This window comes from Impatiens glandulifera, chromosome 4, assembly GCF_907164915.1.
Source record: "Impatiens glandulifera chromosome 4, dImpGla2.1, whole genome shotgun sequence".
NCBI lineage: Eukaryota > Viridiplantae > Streptophyta > Magnoliopsida > Ericales > Balsaminaceae > Impatiens > Impatiens glandulifera.
In genome coordinates, this window is record NC_061865.1 from 55,916,997 (window position 1) to 55,939,449 (window position 22,453).

Sequence of the window (22,453 nt, forward strand, 5' to 3'; positions counted from 1 at the left end):
TTGAAATCCAATGTATATATCACTTTTTTTCTTAAATAAGTTGAAGTAGTTTCCCTCATCCATAAAAACAAAATAAAATATAGGAATTATTTTTTATTAATAAAACATGATAGCTTTACTCAGTTTATTATTATTAAATATTTTAATTAAATTTATAACAAAATAAAACAAAATAAGAGAAATTTTTCTTCATTTCATTTAATTAAATAATATATTATATAACAAACTTAAATATATTTATTTATGTATTTATAACAAAATTTAAATATATAATTTAAAATAAATTATGTGTGATTATATAATTTAAAAAAAAATCTTTATTAATTTATAACTTAGACATTATCTAATAAAAAAATTATATTAATTTATCTAAAATTATAAATTAATAAATAACACTAAAATATTTAAATATATAAACATTTAAAAAAAGTATATATTATTAATTTTAAATTATATATACAAATTTAAATTAGTTATGTATTTTGAAAAGTGTACATGATTTTTTTTTTTTTTTTTATCATTTTTTAATTATAATCTAATAAAAAAAGTTAATATATATATAAAGTGATTATATACTACTGGTTTGAAAAAAATAAATAAAAAAATGGACAATAAACCAATAGATTATTGGTTAATTGGTTCTAGCGGTTCCTGTTAACCGATTTTTTTACTAGTTAAACGGTTCAATTTTTGGTTATTTTATTTTTTTTACCGGTTAATATTTTATAATTTATATTAGTTGTTTTTTTTAATATTTAATAATTTTATATATTAATTGTTTTAAAATTATAATTTATATATTATTTTACTGAATACACCTGTTAATATAACTATTATTTTATTACAATTTGTCAATTCACTCCCCTTCCTATTAATTCAGAAGAAGATTCAACCATACTCCCCCGTTCTATCAATTCAGAAGAAGAGTCAACCATATTCGTTTATATTTTGTTGGTCAAATCTATAAATACTAATAGATAGAAATTTTTTTAATATTCTTACAAAAGTTAACAAAATAACTGGTATAGAAAGAAATACTATTAAAAATATAATATATAACTTATTCTATCTATAATATATTAGAATAGAGACAAGAATGTTTAAAGAATAAAATATCCGTGAGTTAACTCACAAGAACGAATATAACTAAATTCGGTAAAATTAATATTAATAATGGTCGGTTAACCGGTTTGTAAAATAAAAGACAATCCCAAACTTAACCGGAACCGATTAGCAAGTTAACCGGTAAATCGACCGGTTGACCAGCCCTACATATTACTAAAAAAAAAAAAAAATTAAACTGAGTTCATATTTAACATTTAAAAAGGATTGATTTCAAAATAGTTATTACTTTAAGGACTTATTTTAAAATTATATATTATTTTTTAAAACATTTACCTTTCAAATATATAATTTTATTACTCTCACATTTAAACTTTCATAATATCTCTAAATTAACACCTTCATTATTATTATTACTATTTCTATTCTTAAATTTGAAAATTTTGTAAAAACTTTTTTTTTATTATACATTTTTCTAGTGAATAATAAAAAAATTATTTAAAATTATTATTTTACATTTATAATTGTATGTATTAATTATTACATTTATTGTTTTGATTTTTATATTCACCAAGACATTATATATCATATTTATTTATTTTTAAATAATTAATTATTAATATATATATATATTACTTTATTTAAAAAATATTAGGGATATTCTTCAATTTTATTTTATTTTATTTTAAATAATCAAACATTAATTCATTCATCACATTCAATTATATCACTTTTATTAACCAAAATATTAAAATATCTTCTAAATTTTTTTTATTTAAAAATAATCATTTTCTCAACATTCATTTAAGAAAATTATTATTTTATATATATATTAATACTTTTTAAGGACTAGTCTAGCGAGATTATTTAAATAACTAAATATAATTAAACACTAATTAATTTATTCTCTTATTTATAACATTACTAAATTTTATTTTTTATTTTATTATTCTTTATTAATATTATTTAATTTTTTTATAAAAAAAATAATAGTTCTCATATATATACAAAATTATAGTCGATTATTATTTCTTAAATAATTTAAATAATTAAAAATACCCAAATCCCAATTTATAAATAAATAACTCTGTTCCCTCCAAATCATATCTAAATAATAACATATTATTTAAAAATTTCACCACAGTCAAAGTTGATTTAAATGTAAAATTTGAGCTAAACCCGTCAGAGTGATTGTAAAACACATAGATATGAGTTGTTAAGATAAGGACCGATAAACCGGAGTAACACCGGTCAGATGGTTGCGGCATGTGTCATCTCTATGATGACTCGTGTAGTCTTTCCCTGGACACGTTCATTGAATTGAGTACGAATAAAAACAACACGTCTTCCATAAAATCGAATAAATAGCTCTGTAAAGTACTATTTATCTCTCTCAGAAACAGCTATCTTCCTCATCTTTTACATTCATACTTCTCTGTAAACTGGTGAGCAATAATCTTTAACCTTCTATTTTTTATATTTTATTTGAAAATCAATACTCATCTATCTCTCTTCTCCTTTCTTGTTTTCTCAGAAGCAACAAACCATGTCTGCAGACGTCGGCGATTCTGATCCGGGTATTTTTCAACTTTCATTGTTATGTTTTTAATTGATGCATGCAAATCATTTGATAGTTCATATCCAGAGACAGAGGTTTAAGTATAATTTTTTTTCAAAAAATCATCTGCCTTTGATGGATCGAAACCAGGGTATAGGGTTTTTAATAGATCGGCCCTGTTCGGTGATTCTGATCAGGGTGTTTTTCAACATTTCTTGTTATATTTTCATTGTTTATGATTTTAATTGATCCATGCAAAGCCAATTGTGGGTGATTATGATTTGAGTATTTTTCAACATTTCTTGTTTTGTTTTGTTTTGTTTTCATTTCTTATGTTTTTTATTGATGCATGCAAAGACAGTGTCATAATTAATTCATTTGATAGTTCATATCTAGAGACAGAGGTTTAAGTATGATTTTTTTTTTCCCCAAAAAACATCTACTTTTGATGGATCGAACCAGGGTATAGGGTTTTTAATAGATCTGGGTATTTTTCAACCTGTCTTGTTTTGTTTTCATTATATATGTTTTTAATTGATGCATGCAAAGTCAGTGTCACAATTCATTTGATAGCTCATATCCAGTTTTGAAAGAAAAAAATGTACTTTTGAAGAATCGAACCATGGAATACATAAATATTTGTGGGGTTTAATTTAATAGATTGTCCCTGTTCATATACTGATGTATAGATCTTACAAACATATTGATTACTGATAAGCCTTTCGATTTGATTTTCCAGTGCATGACGAATCTAGACTGGAAAAATACGATTCTAGCTACTTTTTTTCCAATTCTTCAAAGAAACCACAAAATGAAGGGATGGGTTCGGTTCCATCCATTGAAATCCTTCCGGATGAGTGTCTAATCGAGATCTTCACTCGCCTTTCGATTGGACAATCAACTAGTGCATCTGCATGTGTTTCCAAGCGTTGGCTTAAGCTCTTAATCACCATCCGAAGTGCTGAATATCACATACAAGAAGATGAGAATGTTGAATTCGGAGATGATGAACATCTCAGCAGATCTTTAGAGGGGAAGAATGCGACAGACATTAGACTTTTCGCTATTGCAATAGGAGTCGCGAGTCTAGGAGGGCTTGGCAAGCTAATGATAAGAGGAACTCCCGATTTGGTTAATGGAGTTTCAGATGCGGGTCTTTCTGCAATATCTCACTATTGTCATTCTCTGAGAGTTCTTTCTTTATGGAACACCCCTCTGGTGGGTGATCAAGGGTTGTTGGCGATTGCAAATGAATGTCCACTACTAGAGAATATTGACCTTTCTCACTGCACAAGGATTTCCAATTATGGCTTGGCTTCAATTGCAGAGTATTGCCCTAACTTGATCTATCTTACGATCGAGTCATGTCCTAGGATAAACGATCTAGGAATCATCAGTCTGGTTCAGTCGGCTTCAAGGCTAAGGAAGTTGAAGATTCATTCGTTAAGAATATCAGGCATATCCCTTGCTGCTATTGGCTTCTATGGGAAGTCGTTAGACACATTAATCCTCGGCAGGCTTCCTTACGTGAGCCCGAAAGGGTTTTGGTTGATGGGGAAGGCACCAGGCTTAAAGAAACTGGAATCTTTAACGGTCAGTTCTTGTAGTGGGTTAACCAATATCTGTCTAGAAACTATAGTGGAAGGTTGTTCTAGTTTGAAGCAAATAAGTCTTAAGAAGTGTTGGTTTGTCTCGGATCATGGTCTGGTGACTGTCGTGTTCACATCTGGATCTCTCAAAAGTGTGTTATTAGAAGAATGTCACGGAGTTACCCAATATGGGATACTTTGTGTTATAATGAAATTGAAATCTCTGGTGATCGACAAGTGTATGGGAATCAAAGTACTACCTCTTCACATGAACATTTTCTCTTCGAAGATTCGATCGTTGTCTATCATAAACTGTCCCGGTTTTGGTAACGTCGGGTTGACATGTCATCGGTTAAAGAACATTGATTTCAGTGGCTCGATTGGAATAACCAACTCTGATCTTATGGCTATTATAAAACGATGTACATCTGGACTAGTCAATGTGAATCTAAGCGGTTGTTTGAACTTGACGGATGCAGTGGTTTCAGCTATGGCTTATCACCATGGTGGCACTCTCGAACAATTGTGTTTGGAAGATTGTCACGGTGTTAGTGATTTAAGCGCGATGGCGATTGCTGACATGTGTAAGACGCTGAATGAGCTGGATTTATCTGGGTGTAAGATTTCTGATTTTGGTATTGCTGTTTTGGCATGCAGAGGGGAGTTTGATTTGCAGATCCTTTCGTTGGCTGGATGTTGCGATATTTCTGATGAATGTATGCCTTTTTTGGCGATGTTGGGGAAGAATCTGGTGGGATTGAATCTCAAGAACTGTTGTTCAATTACTAGTGGGTTTATAGACCAACTAGTTGACATCTTGGGGAGTTGTGATGTTCTTTCATGAAAAACACGACAGCAGCCATCCGAGGTAAGAATAGACCGGGATTTACAATGAAAAATCATATGTTTATGTATGTTCCAAACACTTACTAAGTCATTTGTCTTTTCCAGAGTTTTAGTCTCAAGTGCTCTCTTAAATAAAACAAGTTCTGTATTATTTTCGTGTATGTTTTTTAAACGACTTGGCTTCAATTCATTATAATGAACATCACAAACAAGACATACAAACAACAACACTAGTATGACTTCATCGTAATTCATGCTCCAATTTCGACATAAAGACCAATTTTGCTCATTCTTGGGGATTCGCCTCCAAGTACGAGCAATTTCAACATAAAGACCAATTTTGCTCATTCTTGGGGATTCGCCTCCAAGTACGAGTGACTTACTTGAGTGAGTTGTAATCAAACGTAAATACTGAGTGACTTTTAATCCGTAAATACATCCTCAACATCACAAAAATTTATTACCTCTTGCTTTAATAATAGCAACCTCCATTGCTTTCGAAAACCTTTTTCATAACTCAAGAGTAAACCAACAGCCGAGCCGAATAAGTGATTCATCGTCTCCTCATTTCCTTCACAAAGTTGGAAATTAGAATCTGGTATGTCCATAAACATTTTGACATTTCCTTCACAAAGTAGGCAATTAGAATCTGATATGTCCATAAACATTTTGATGCGATTCCTAGTTGAGTCTTTTTCTAAACAATAACCACGTGATGAATTGGTTTCTCAGGATAATCTTAGAAGACCAAATAACATAAAACCAGTCCACATTGTCTCCCCTACCACGAATCGACTCCCAAACTAGCTTTGTATTAGATTTCCCAAAACACGGGCATCAATCGTATCATTAAGATGTAAAGTGTGAATGAAGTTAAAAACTCTTATACCTTTCGGAATTCGCCTTAGAAGACTATCCCATTCCCCGTCTTTAACATCCCGAATAGTGGCTTTATGGAAATCTTTTCTTATTCAGACTCTTTCAAAATTTTCCTTTAGAATGATAGGCCGGTTTTCAAATCAGGGGTCATACCAAAACTGTGTTCTACAACCATCTCCAATTCGAATATTGAAAACTGATTCGAATATTGAAAACTGAAAGGGCACTATCTTTGAGCTCGAGGATCTTTCTAAGTGACCATGCCATGTATATCTTCATTTTGCACGTTCATACTCTTAACTCATTTTTCATAAACCTCGAATGTACTCATTTCACCCTAATGAATTTTATTTCCTCTCAATAGCCCAGAAATGCCTATATATTAGCGCTTTATTCCACTTCATACAATTCCTCAAGCCAATTCTCCCTTCTTTCGGTTTACACACATTAGTCCATTTTACCTTTTCCCCAAAATGTCATTGATTTCCTTAAATGAAGTCCCGCATAATACGATCAAGATCCTTCATGACTTTCTTTGGAAGAATGATTTGTTGTGCCCAATATCCAATGATACTCATAGTGACTCTCGTGATCAATCATACCCGCATACGATAATCTTTTTGTTACTCATCCATGTATCGAATTCTTTACTTTCTCAATGAGGGATCTACAATGTGAAGTCTGTAGTTTCTTTGATGATAATAGAATACCCAAGTTACGAACCGATAGTGTGCATTATTTAATCCTCGTAATGTTAAAAATGATCTCGCTTCCTTCTTTACACCTCCATAGAATGTCAAACTCTTTTCCTTATTGCTATTAAGATCTGTAACACTAGAGAATATTATTAATACTTCATTAATGGTTTTAATGGAATCTAAATCAGCGTGAGCCACTATGAAAAGATCGTCTGCAAAAAAATATTAGTAATGTTTTCCTCCCTACAGAAATGATGGTGAGTAAATGGTCGATTCTTTTGGAGCATTTAAAAATGCTTCCAAAGATCTCCATCAATACAAACAGGTAAGAAGAGAGAGGGTCTCATTGTCTTAACACATTTTCACCTTTGAGAAACCCACCATTAATTTTATTTACGCTGACAATAAAATGAGGAGTTGAGATATATTGCCAAATCCAGCCAAGTGAGAAACCTGAAACACTCAAAATATCATGAATAATAGTCCACTTAATTGAATCAAATGCTATGCTTTCTGAATGTCTATCTTAAATGCCCCGATGGGAGATGGATTTCTTACCCTAATTAACTAAAAGTCTCTACATAAGGAGGATAGTGTGCGATAATATTCTACTCGAAATAAAAACAGATTGATCTAAACTTACAGGTTTAGGAATGACTACTCTAATACGTTTAGAAATATTTTTAGAAATAATCTTGTAAATAACATTAAAGCACGATATTGATCTAAAATCCTAGATCCTCTCGGGTAGTAGACACTTCGAAAACAAATTGAGCACGGTGACCTTCCATTATTTAAGAATCCTGCTATTATGAAAAAATTCACAAACTTCATGCCCAAACCACATCCCAATGTTTTGTGGAGTCAAAATGTGTGTTAACAACTTTTGTGTAAGTAATACCGGCCCGAGATATGAGATCAGTACGTAACCGGATTTATCGGAAACTATTAATGTTCCAAGAAATAACTTAAATTTTCAAGATCTTTTATTTCGATATGTTGATGTAGAAAATTTTTGAGATCATTAATGTCATTTGTGTCATCACCAGTAATTATCATATCATCTACATAAAGTAAAAGTAATATAAAGTAAAAGTAATGTGCAACCTTGATTTGTTTTGCGTAGAAATAGTGCATGATCATAAGAGCTAGATTTGAAACCAACATTGCCAATTGTGTAGCTAAATTTGGCAAACCATTTCATAGGAGCATGTTTGAGACCATAAAGAACTTTGTAAAGTCTACAAACTTTATTTGGAGGATGATCATACCCTGGGGGAGGTTCCATATACACTTCTTCTGTTAGTTCACCATTAAGGAAAGCATTCTTAACATCCATTTAAAATAGTTTCCATCTTTTTCTAGTAGTTACTACAATAAGGCAATGAACCGAGGTCAAACGAGCGATTGGAGCAAACATTTTCTCATCATCAATACCATATTCTTGAGTGTATCCCTTAGCAACAAGTCGAGTTTTATATCATTTAACTAAACCATCTGTTCGTGTCTTAATTTTAAAAACTCATTTGCAACCAACAACAGACTTATATGAAGGTAAATCAACCAATTTCCAAGTTTTTTTCTTGGTAAGTGCTTATAATTCTTCTAACATTGCTTGTTGCCACAAAGAGTTAGAGTTGGCCTCGCAAAAAGTTTGAGGTTTATAGAAAGAGATAATAGTTGAGTATACATGAAAATTACGGAGACGGACATAAGGTTGACTTACACGATTGGTACAATGAAGAGGTAATGGTGGTGGTGGTGATGGCGGTAGTGGTGACAGCGGTAGTGGTGATGGTGGTGAATGAGGACATTCTTGGATGATAGGATCAAATGATATACGTACTGGATCCTGGGATCCTAAGATGGAGAAGCTACTGAGGTAGGATACACAAATGGAGTTGAGTTGCATGAACTGTTAAATGATCCTACCCTTAAATGATCCTACCCGCATGAACTGTTAAAATTATCCTACCCTAAGAAATGTTAAGGAACAACGGTATGATAGGATCATAAAAAATTGAGTAAGAGGCTCATTAACTCTAAATTTAGAGAGAATCCAAAACATCTTATGTTCCCAAAATGTTAGATGCCGAGAAATAGGAAGACGTTGAGATAATGGATCCCAACACCTATATCCTTTGTGTTCAATTTCATAACCTAAGAAACAACATAATCGAATTCGAGGTTCTAATTTTGTGTACTCACGAGGTTATAATAAAACAAAATAGGCACATCCAAAAATTTTGAGGTTTGATAATTAGGAGTTCGATTAAAAAGACATTCAAAAGGAGAGAAATGTTACATATGATAGGAGAAGGAATATAATTATTAGTTTAAACAGAAGTGAAAGTTACTTCTCCCCAAAATTTATCGGGACGAGAGGATGAGATGAGAAGGGAACGAACAACATTAAGAATATGTCTATGTTTTTGTTCTGCTCGACCATTTTGTTGAAAAGTTTCAGGACAAGATCTTTGAAATATTATGCCTTGTACTAAAAATTGTGTGAATTTTGTGTCTTTATATTCCATAGCATTATTAGTGCGCAAAATTTTAATTTTGGATGAAAATTGAGTGTCAATCAAATTAACAAAACTAATGTAAATTAAGGATAATTCAGATCTATTACGAATCAAATAAATCCATGTGTAACGAGAAATTATCAATAAATATGACATAATATTTCAAACCACCCATAGTATTATGTGGTACATGACCCCAAATATCAGAGTGAATCATATCAAAAGGTGATAAATAATTAGAATCATAAGGCAAAAAAGGTAAGGCATGTCCTTTAGAAACTTGACAAGAAACACAATCAAAATTTCGGTCTTAATAGAGCCTAAAGAACTACTAGAAATTAGGAATTCAAATGATAGGTAGATGGATGACCTAATTGAGAGTGCCAAATTTTAGAAGTGAAAACTCCTACAAGGGATTGTGATGTAAGAGATAGAGAAGTTAGTTCAAACAATCGTCCAACCTTACGCCCTATTCCAGAGATCTTGTTTTTTCTGAGGATACAATACAACCATGACTCAAAAAAGATAAGTTAAAACCGAAATCACATAATTGTCCAACAAAGATAAGATTTAAAGAAAGTTTTGAAATAATTTTTTTTTGTGGTAAGGACAATATAGAAGTTTGAGCAGTACCAATAGTTTAAACATACAAAGTAGTATTATCAGCAGTACGAACAATATGTGGAAGAATAGGCTTTCTAGTGGATGTAAGGATAGAAGATTCAAAAGTCGATTACAACATTCTAAATCAAAAACCATGAGGTGGAAGTACCTAGTGTGACAGATGAGACTGAGGAAGATGTAATACCATGATTTGATTGGAGGTGTTGAAAGAGGGTTAAAGGTCTTTAAGAGAGAATTTGGGAGAAGTGCTCTCTAATGGAGTTTATGTGGAAGCAACAACGGTAGAAAATGCAGATTTGAAAGACTTGGGTGAATACTTGGATGAATTCCCTTGTGTAGCATTTTTGTATATCAATTTCCTACATTAAAAAATACGATCTCCAATTTCTTACAGTAATTGTAAGTGACATCATTAGGTTTTTTTTGTGTAGAGTATTGATATTTTTGAACAGCCAAAACCGAATCAACAGATGATGTAATAGATTTTTCTACACGAAGGGTTTGTAAGCGAGCCACTTCAGTGATTAATTCTTTAATCACAATTTTGAGGTTAGGTAATGATCCTCGATGAAGAAGAGAACTTTGAATAGACTTAAAATCCTCTTGGAGAGTCATTAACATATGTCATGTATGTTGACGACTACGAAGATTGATATAAATAATAGTTGCATCAGTACTCGGTCATCTAGGATCTCCATGTGCAATTTGATCCCAAAGTTCTTGTAATTTTGATATATACCTATGAATAGTTTGACCAGATTGTTGTTGCATTCGATGAATCCTTCTATATAACTAAAATTGATTGACATAATCAAATATAGAGTATCGATTCTTTAAAAATCTCATACCTCTTTTGTAGTGTTGAAACGTCGAAAATCGCGCTTAATTGCCTTAATACATGTATTACGAAACCATGTAATAATTTGTTGGTTCATGCCATCCCAATTGGCTAGGCGATCTGTAAAGTCATGTTCAGATTCTCCATCTATTTGTTTGAGTTTAGGGAGTCTGTCTACCTTTAAGAAAACTACAAATTTCTTTCTCCCACAATTCATAATTTGTACCATCATAAATAATATTAATAGGATTGAGGATATGTTGAGACGACTTATCCATTAAAGTTGAATCAATATGATATTTAATAGAGTAGTAAAAGAACGAAAAGAAAGAGGATTGACCACAAACCTTAGAGTTTAATGTTACGGCCCGTTAGTGTCGAGGCTCATTAAAGTCTTGGCCTCACAGTGCGCTAATCACCCAAGTCCAAGGGGAGACCCAATCGCCTAAGTAAGACATTAGAAGAGATATTTCAATTAAGGAAGAGATTATAAGATATATTCTAATTAAGGAAGAGATTATAAGAGATATTCTAACTTAGAAAGTGATATTCTAATTAAGGAAGAGATATCCTAAATTAGTGTGATTAAATAGTAATTGAAAGACAATTCCTAACTTAATACGTTGTAAGTCCTATAAATACCTTAGAGGTATTACATTGTAATTACCAAGTATTCAATATACAATTCTTATTCTCAACTTTTTTTCTTTCTATAAGTTTTTCTTACATTGTGTAAAAGGGTTTACTAGCTAGAATCTGCGCCGATCTAGCCTAGTGCCACACGGGTCGAATTTCATCCCGTGACATTAAGCTCTGATACTATATAAGAAGAGATAGAAAGAGAATAATATTGTATATCTTTATTTAATGTAATAGATGTATTTATACCTGAGTTACATTATCAATATAAAGAAAATATAATATAATATAATATAATATAATATAATGTAATATAATATATTATTATATTATATACACTAACAGAAATGTTTGCCACAAAGGATTCATCAACTGTCCGGGCAGTGAAAGGATGTTGTAGACTCATAAAATAAGCCATTTTCGATAGTTTGTCGACTACCACAAATATAACACTTTTTTCTTTTGACTTTGGAAAGCTCTATATGAAATCCATGAAGACCGATTCTCAAAACCGATTGGGAATTGCTAAGGGCTTCAACATACATTTGTATGCCGAATTATCCGATTTATTCTTCTAGCACACTGTTAGAATCCAGACCACAATAAACGAGGATAAAAGCGATAAAGAAGAACGAACACCAAGATTACGTGGAAAAACCCTTTACGGGTGAAAAACCACGGGCAGAAGAGAAGATTTCATTATAACAAAGATTGTACAGATTTTTGGTGGACAACGTAATGAACTATTTAAGAGAAAAGACGGCCGCAATCTCTATATATTGTCTAACCCTAGAATATGATATAAATTAAAAGGGGCAAACCCATTAAGACTACAGGTTCATATAGTGCGGGCAAAGCCCGCTGACCCAACAAGAATTCGGGCCACAAACTCTAACAATCTCCACCTTGAAACGAATTCCAATCTTTGATAGCATAACCACAAAATCAAACCTCTTCCACCAAAGCCCCTAAGGGCATAACTCAGCAATGAAGACCAACCAAGTTAAGTAATGCTCAAACTTGGTAATAGGAAGTGACTTGGTCATCATATCTGCAGGATTATTGTGTGTACTCACCTTGCTCACAATAATATCACCACGAGCAATCACATCACGCACAAAATGATATCGTACATCAATGTGCTTAGTCCTCTCGTGAAACATCTGATCCTTTGTTAGAAAAATAGCACTCTGGCTATCACAAAAGATTGTAGAAATCTGCAAATCATCACTAAGTTCGCCAAACAAGCCTTTCATCCAAATTGCTTCTTTGCAAGCTTCTGTAATCGCCATGTACTCTGCCTCTGTAGTAGTCAAAGCAACTGTAGCTTGAAACATAGCCTTCCAACTAATAGCGCAACCACCAACACAAAAAATATAACCAGACAATGATCTTCTCTTATCAAGATCTCCAGCGTAATCTGAATCAACGTAACCGACAACTCCATCTCTACATTTCCCAAACTGTAAACAAACATCAGTAGAACCACATAAGTATATGAGAATCCACTGAACTGCTTTCCAATGTTCCTTACCAGGGTTTGCCATATATCTACTAACAACACTAACTGCATATGCTAAGTCAGGTCGTGAACAAACCATAACATACATAAGGGAGCCAACAACACTAGAGTATGGCACTCGCGACATATAATCATCATCACTATCTGACTGTGGTGACAAAGAAGACGAAAGTTTAAAATGAGCAGCTAATGGAGTACTTACCGGCTTGACACTTTGCATGTTAAACCTACTAAGTACTTTCTCGATGTACCTCTTTTGACTTATGTACAATTTACCAGCCGGTCGATCTCTAAGAATCTCCATTCCAAGCATCTTCTTTGCTGCACCTAAATCTTTCATCTCAAACTCGCTACTCAACTGTGTTTTCACCTTTCTGACCTCTCTCTGATCTTTAGCGACAATTAGCATATCGTCAACATACATCAACAGGTAAACGAACGACCCATCATCACATACTTTAAAGTAGACACAACTATCGTAATTGCTCCTCCTGAAATCATGAGTGGTCATAAATGTATCAAATCTCTTGTACCATTGCCTCGGTGACTGTTTCAAACCATAAAGAGACTTTTTCAGCTGACATACATAGTCCTCCTTTCCTAAGGCTACGAATCCCTCTGGTTGTTGCATGTAGATGTCTTCTTCAAGTTCTCCATGTAAGAATGCAATTTTTACATCTAACTGCTCAAGCTCAAGATCGTGGTATGCCACAATACCTAGTAAAGCCCGAATAGAACTATGTTTCACAACTGGAGAAAATACATCAGTAAAATCAACACCTGGAGTTTGACTATATCCTTTTGCAACAAGCCTAGCTTTATACCTGGCTTCTTCAACTCCCAGTGTACCTTCCTTTCTCTTATACACCCATTTGCAGCGAACAACCTTCTTGCTCTTTGGTAATTTCACTAGATCCCATGTAGCGTTCTTGTGAAGCGATTCTATCTCTTCCTGCATAGCGATCATCCACATACCAGAGTTTTCGCAGGTAATCGCCTCTGAATATGTTGTAGGTTCTTCTTCTAAATCAATCTCTTCAGTCACATTTAATGCATACGCAACTAAATCACCCTCTGCATATCTCTGAGGGCGTCTAATTTCTCTACGAGGCCTATTTTTAGTAATTGAATGTTGTGGAGGTGCTTCTGAGGAGCTAGCATCATCCATTAAAACTGGAATAGGCTCTGGAGTTTGCTCTGGTATAGGTTTCAACCCAATCTCAAGCTCCACCTCAATACTTGACTTCTGTTGATTTCCCTCGGAGGGAGTTGAAGATGGAGACCCCTGAAGCATGCTAGTCTCATCAAAAACAACATCTCTACTGATGACGACTTTACTAGTCTCAGGACACCACAACTTGTATCCCTTCACACCTTGCTTGAACCCTATGAACACACACTTTACCGAACGAGACTCTAACTTCCCATTATCCACATGAGCATACGCAGGACATCCAAAAATTTTCAAATCAGAATAACTAGCAGGAGAACCAGTCCATACCTCTTGTGGAGTTTTCTTATCAATAGCAGTCGAAGGAGAGGGATTAACGAGATGACATGCATACGCAGCGGTCTCAGCCCAAAACGACATCGGTAGCCCAGCATTAAGGCGCATACAACGCACCTTCTCCATCAAAGTCCTATTCATCCTCTCTACAACTCCATTCTGTTGAGGATTATGTCGAACTGTATGATGCCTCACAATACCTTCAGTTCTACATAAAGTATTAAATTCATTAGAACAAAACTCCAAACCATTATCAGTTTGGAGATGCTTCACTTGCCTCCCTGTCTGCTTCTCAATCATTAACTTCCACTCTTTAAAGGTAGAAAACACGTCACTCTTTTGTTTCAAAAAGAATGCCCAAACCTTTCTGGAGAAATCATCTATAATAGTCAACATATAGAACGCACCACCTTTAGATGGTACTCTAGAAGGCCCCACAAATCAGAATGAATGTAGTCTAGTGTCCCCCTCGTATTATGAATACCAGCCGAGAACCTAACTCTTTTCTGCTTACCAAAAACGCAGTGTTCACAAAACTTTAGCTTCGTAATACCCTGCACATCAAGAAGCCCTCTCTTGTTCAATTCGACCATGCCATTCTCACTCATGTGACCTAGACGCATGTGCCATAATCTTGTAACATCGGAATCAGATAAAGACGAACTAGCAACAGCGACATCACCTGTAATCGTAGAGCCTTGTAGAACATATAAATTGACAGTTTTCTTGACTCCCTTCATTACAACAAGAGACCCCTTGCTGACCTTCACAACTCCACCTTCACCAGTGTATTTGTACCCTTTAGAATCAAGAATACTCAATGAGATCAGATTTCTCTTCATGTCAGGAACGTGCCTTACATCACCAAGTGTTCGAATAGTGCCATCAAACATTTTAACTCTAACCGTACCAATACCAGCAATTCTGCAAGATGGATTATTACCCATCACAACGGTACCTCTAGAGATCACTTCATATGTAGAGAACCAGTCCCGATTAGGACACATATGAAACGTGCATCCAGAATCAAGAATCCATTCGTCGCTCTGTTTCGAATCAATATCAGACGTAACGAGGAGTTCTCCATCATTGTACTTTTCAGCAACATCAGCTTCGCCATATTTCTCTAGTTGATTGCTCTTATGATCCTCACCAGCCCTCTTATTTTTATTCTGTAACTTATAACACTCAACAACAATATGACCTTTCTTCTTGCAGTACCTACACGTCTTATCTCTGTTCTTGGATTTTGACCTGCCACGGTTATTGCTGCTAGAATACCTCTCCTACTGTCTGCCTCGTGCAATAAGGCCTTTAGCCATATTATCTGAACCAACAAGTTTATGCATCTTCTCTTTCGAGAAGAGTGCATCATAAACCTCATCCAGAGTCAAAGTCTCACGACTATAGAGAATGGTATCTCTAAAATTAGCATACGAAGGAGGTAGTGAACACAATAATATGAGCCCTAAATCTTCTTCATCGTACTTAACCTCCATAGATTCCAAATCAGAGACTATTTCTTTAAAAACAGTTAAGTGATTTTCTAAAGACGTACCGTCAGACATACGTTGGGAATACAAGCGTTGCTTCAAGTGTAGCTTGTTAGTCAGCGTTTTCGTCATGCATAATTGCTCCAATCTTAGCCAGAGTGCAACAGTTGTTTTTTCCTTCAAACAGTCTTGAAGAATCTGATTCGACAAATGCAGATAAATCTGCGATAGAGCCTTACGATCTGCTCGTTGCTTCTCTTCATCAGTCCACGAAGACGGCATCTTGTCAGCGCCATATAGCGCATCTTCCAGATCCATCTATGCCAAAATAGCTCGCATCTTCACTTGCCATAACGCAAATCTGGTGTTACGATCCAGCAGCGGAATGTCGTATTTCATCGTGGTCATGACCAAAAAATAAAACAAACAAATTTGGCTCTGATACCAATTTGTTAGAATCCAGACCACAATAAACGAGGATAAAAGCGATAAAGAAGAACGAACACCAAGATTACGTGGAAAAACCCTTTACGGGTGAAAAACCACGGGCAGAAGAGAAGATTTCACTATAACAAAGATTGTACAGATTTTTGGTGGACAACGTAATGAACTGTTTAAGAGAAAAGACGGCCGCAATCTCTATATATTGTCTAACCCTAGAATATGATGTAAATTAAAAGGGGCAAACCCATTAAGACTACAGGTCCATATAGTGCGGGCAAAGCCCGCTGACCCAACAAGAATTCGGGCCACAAACTCTAACACACACTTCATAGGTTTGAATGAATTGTACTATGTGTTTACCTGTTGAAAATTTTATTTCATGTCAAAGGATTTAAACTTTGACTTAGGGTAAGTTTTTTGAAGTTCGTCCTTTGTGATTTTTGCTTTAAATCTTTGTGATTTTCGCATTCTTTGTGGTCTTGCGTTTGATCTTTGTAATTTTTTGGCATGTTTGGTGCTCTTGTCCCCGATCTTTGTGACACGAGTTTACCTTGGGTATTCTCTTTGTTGTCTCGTTGGTAATAAATTGGCGATGACGTGTCTTACGATTCCGTGATTGTGTATTGCACTACTTTGTGTCAAATACGGAGATTGTTGGGTATTGGTTGGTCCAACATTGTGGCTCAATCACTAAGTAACCCACATTCTAGACTTGATCCAACAAGAAAAAGAGATATTACTCTCTTGGTGAGAGGGGTAGGTTAAAATCCTTTTAGTGTTTGGATACTAGTGAAAAGGTTGTATCGATCCTTGGGACAGGTTGCAGTACTTCAAAATCGATAAACAAGAATGACTGAGTCAAATTCCAATCACATTCACACCTAACAACACTATCGAGCATAATATAATATAAACATCCCAAAAATAATTGTAAATCATTCAAATTATCTCAAGATCCGTTACTCTATTAAGAAGTTTGTAAATGGTTCATATATACAAAACATTTATTAGCGCGAATAATATACAAATAGATACCAACTAGCATAAAATTGAATCTACAGAATTGTTCATGACGAATAGCGACTTGACAAGTTGTGAAACCCATACTGTTTAATTAATTTAAATTGACATGAATATATATAGGTGTCTATGAACTCTTGATTAAGTGGTCCAGGTCACATTATTGACATTCTTCGTCTCAAACTATAGGGTTATTAACATTTTCAAAAGCGTGCATTCCATTCAAATTAATGTTATGTACCCGCATGCATGCATGTTGGTATTTTATTCAATTTTCTTATACTTTTTTAAAGATTGATTTATTTTTAGTATTCATATTGCATGAATGATCTCTGCAAACTGGGACAGTACCCACACGCATTTATATTTTAAAAGGGCTGTACACATAATTGAATGAATTAATGGTACAAATGTGTACTTATTGAAAAAATTGTATATCTACCATCGGTCCATCAGCTCATTCAAATTAATTTTTAAAGTGCTAGAGAAATATTTGATCTCCATGGAGAGAGTTTTCACTAGTAAAAAAACTTCATTCATTAATGACATTACACGAAACCATCAATGACGTTTTTATTTGTAATTTAATGTCGCTAATATATAATCGCCGGTAGGGGTGTTCAATATTTGATCTGAACCGAATATCCGACCGAATTCGAATTCAACGAATTCGAATAAACTGAATTCGAATTTCATTTTCGGTTTTCGAATCGAATTTCAAACCAATTTGAATTCAAATACGGTTTTCGAGTTTGGATTTCAACTCAAAAACCAAACCGAAAACCGAATTCATTTTTTTATTATTTATTTTTCCAAACTTAGTTTAAGAAAAAATTCAAAATAGTCAAATTAAATTATTTTGAACTCAAGATTTATTAATAAAAAGGAAAGTAACAAAATCACTTGTGGTCTAGTGGTAGAATGGTACCTTGACACAGTACAGATTCGGGTTCAATTCTTGGCTGTTGCAATTTGTTTTAAGTTATGCTAGTTTCAAACAATAAAAAAAACGAATTCGGTTTGAATTCAAAATTCGAACCGAATATCGAATTCGGTTTACGAATTGGCTAAAAAAAATAATAACCCGAAAACCGAACCGATGAACACCCTAATCGTCGGTCGTGTTAATAGTAAAATAAAAAAAACGAATTCGGTTTGAATTCAAAATTCGAACCGAATATCGAATTCGGTTCGGTTTACGAATTGGCTAAAAAAAATAATAACCCGAAAACCGAACCGATGAACACCCTAATCGTCGGTCGTGTTAATAGTAATATGGACGTTTTTTTTTGTTAAGACGGTTATTAATACAGTCAATATTGGTGCATATTTATTTCAATCGAAGGCTAAATGAAGACAAGATTATGAGAGACCATTTTAATTAATTTGGTGCACTATATAACTTTCAAACGGATGTTTTTTTTTTTGAGAAAAACAAATCGACCAAAGTTTTGTAGAACTCGATCATCACTATTCTCGTTCTTATTATCTACTAGAATGCATGTGTTTCATTTATTGTGGACTTAATTGAATTAAATTATTAGCTACCTTTGTTTGTATAAGTGATTGAGTGTCCTACCTAAAAAATCACAATTCTTTTAAAAAATATATTAGACAATTTGATACAAAAGTGTGGTTGGATAGGATTGGAGTCTATATAAAATGGCTCCATTTGAAAATGGGAATGTATCTATATTTGACCTCACTTAGAAATCATAGATAAATCTTGAGATACATTGTATAATGAAGAAATAGCATATCAAAATTCATGGTTTTGAGGAAATAAAAATCAAATATTTAGATGATGTTGACCTCAATTTAATTTATCTTGTCAAAATTTATTATAGAAAATACTGACCTTTATTAAAAATATATGTATTTATTCAAGAAATCTTAAATTGGATTCCACTAATAAATTAGGACATGTGCAAGATAAAATGTGATTTTCACAAAATTAATATAAATTATTTTTGAAAAAAAATAAACTATTTTCATATTTTTTTATAACACTTTAGATTCGCTAATGAAATGTATTATTTTATTTCAGTCAAGTTTAATGTGATCAAATTTTATTTAGATTTTAAATATATAATTTTTATTAATTATATATTTAGTTTTTGTTTATTTTATTTTTAATAATTAAAATGTAAATTTATATTATAAATATAGTAATAGTGAAAATGTAATTAACTTACTGTTTATGACGCGTAAATAGTCAAATATACAATTCCATTTTTTGTGAATATTCTAACGTGAATAAATTGTTCGACATTATTAAACAATGTGTAGCGATAAATGCATTTATTTTGTTACAAACAAAAATTATTTGCGTAATAATATGCTAAAGTAATTTTAACTAATAAAAAAAATTAAAAATTACAATTAAATATATTTTACGTGTAAAACATAATTTTCTTTCTCTCCTCTTTAATATTTAAGTTTATAATCTCAATTTTTTCTATTATAAGTGACAAAACTTAAGACATTTTAAGTTTAACATATTATGTCTTTGTATAAATTTTTTAATCAAACTAACTCTAAGACTTTTTCCCACTTAGTAGGTTTTATATCATTATAAGTGTACAAATTGAAACAAAACTCTCAACTCAATTATCTTTGCAAGAATAAATTGAGGTGTATCTTCCTTTGTTGATTTTTTTATAGCAAATATAATTTTTTATTAGTTGTTCGTGACCGATGTATAATGATTTGTATCTAACTCTATGAGTTGACGTGAATGATTTTGAAGTGGATCACACGAGCTTGTGCACTAACTTCTAAAATTCAAATAAAAATTGTATTATTTAAACAAAATACTCCACAACTTTAAAACCCCAAAAAAAAGTTATACAGGATTGATTCAATTATCTTTAAATAAGAATTAAGATGTATTTGAGATTATTGTTATTTTAGTTATTGAGTAACTTAAAATTATTTATTTTTGTTTTTTTATATTGTCAATATCAATACCTCTTGTATTTGACTTTGTTGATTTCTATTTATTGTCAATTCAATTGCGAATTGTTCCTTTGTCACAAAATTTCTCTTTTCAAAAATTAAATGCATGTATATTGTTCATAAGTGAAAATACACACCATCATCATTCTAATAGTGAAAACAAAATATTAATTATCAAAAAGAAATATGTTTTACATGCAATGAACATGATTTCACTTTTGTAAAAATAGATTGATAAATTGGGACCCATAAAGGATACATTTCATTAAACAAAATGCATTAAATTTTTGCAAATATGAGAATTAATAAGGTGATTAAGAAAGGTAGCTAGCTATAACCATTGTATGCAACCTTTTTCTTCCTCACTTTTCCCACATCATTAATTAACAACCTTATCCTATAATTAAATCCCCATTTATTATTGCAAACAAATTGATTTAATTTTAAACCACCTCAAAACATAGAATATGTAGTACGTACATTTACATCACAAGTCAATAAACACTAAGAACAATAACAATAAAATGATAATATGATCTCAATATCATATACAACTCTAAGATGAATATTTTAATTAAAATGAGTGAATATTAGGGGCCTAGGGCTGAGATAGACTCGAGACAAAAAAAAAAAAAAAAAAAAAAACAAATCATGCAAAAAAATGTAATAAAACTCTTTATTTATTTTTCTAATTTTTAAAAATATGCTAAAATTTATGTTGATTTATCTATTTCATTCTCAATTTTCCTAAAAATATTTTAAGCTATCCCAATTTTTTTTTTCAAACTCATCCAAAACTTCAAATCTTGAATGTCGCTTTTATAGCAATTTCAACTACTAAAATTTTAAGATCACCATATGCTATATACATTTGGACTAATTCTTGTGATTTTATGATTGAATCATCATTGTAAGGCATTTGTACCAGCTTCCCTGTCTTATATCCCTAAAAATAATATAAAATAATAATATCCCTATTTTAGATAATCAAAATATAAATTATTCTACATCAGCTTCTTTATCCTTATCCATATATCATTTAAATATTCATTAAACAACCAACTTTTCAACCATCTTAACCATTTAATTACTTATTCATATATATTTAAATAATCATTGTTAACCATGAAAGAGAAATTATATTATTTTATTATTTAGGGATGCTACAGTCATCTCTAAATAATAAGTATTCACTGTTCATCATTCCTAAAAAATTATAAGTATAAGGAATTTGATAAATTATTTTTTTTACAACTTTTATATTATTTATATTCATAATAAAGATATAACACATCTTAAGGATTCTGCTACAAATGCCTTAAATATTTAAGACTAACAAATTATCAACCTATAATTAGGGGTGTTCAATATTTGGTCTGAACCGAATATCCGACCGAATTCGAATTCACCGAATTCGAATAAACCGAATTCGAATTACATTTTCGGTTTTCGAATCGAATTTTAAACCGATTCGAATTCAAATACGGTTTTCGGTTTGGTTTTCGAGTTTAGGTTTCAACTCGAAAACCAAACCGAAAACCGAATTCATTTTTATTATTTATTTTTATTATATATTATATATAACTTATTACATATTATATAATAAATTATCATGGGCCTCCTACTAGATCCTTACATTAAATTCATAATCCCTCATTCATTTTCCATTTTCTCTAGCTGTTCACACCTTTCAACCGCCATATATTGTCGTCGTCGACACTGTTTTACTTTTGTCGTTCAATTATCGAATATATATTGGTGTTAGTCACTAAGCTAAGTTTGCGTGGTTTATATTTTTTTATTAATTTAAGTAGATAAGATCTCTTTAATAACTTATTTATTTTGTTAAATCTTTTAAAAAAAATTATCTTATGGGTAGGTGATATATATTTGGTTTAAACCGAATATCCGACCGAATTCGAACCGAATTCGAATTCACCGAATTCGAATAAACCGAATTCGAATTTATTCAAATCGGTTCGGTTTTCGAATTTGCTTAAAAAAAATAAAAATTCGAAGAACCCAAACCGAAAACTCGAATAACCCGAAAACCGAACCGATGAACACCCCTACCTATAATACCTGAGAACCAAGCTAATTCATAAATTTATTTATTTATTTTAGATGTTAAAATTTGTATTAAGATTTGTCACAAAATTAAATATTTTCATGAAATATTAAATTTGATATAAAATAGTTCTCCAACCTCTAACCATATAAACATTGTAATTTTGAACTCAATTCATAAACA

General features: G+C 32.2%; 1 protein-coding gene across 1 annotated transcript; it reads left to right on the forward strand.

Annotated features, from left to right (window-relative positions):
• Positions 1–3,439: 3,439 nt before the first annotated feature.
• LOC124935467 (EIN3-binding F-box protein 2-like) lies at positions 3,440–5,053 on the forward strand. The gene has a single exon (XM_047475899.1). It carries the CDS (start codon positions 3,440–3,442, stop codon positions 5,051–5,053), a length of 1,614 nt encoding a protein of 537 aa, XP_047331855.1.
• Positions 5,054–22,453: the final 17,400 nt, after the last annotated feature.

Coding starts and splice junctions, on each gene's coding strand:
- LOC124935467 (XM_047475899.1), top strand. CDS start 3,440: ATGGGTTCGGTTCCATCCATTGAAATCCTTCCGGATGAGTGTCTAATC.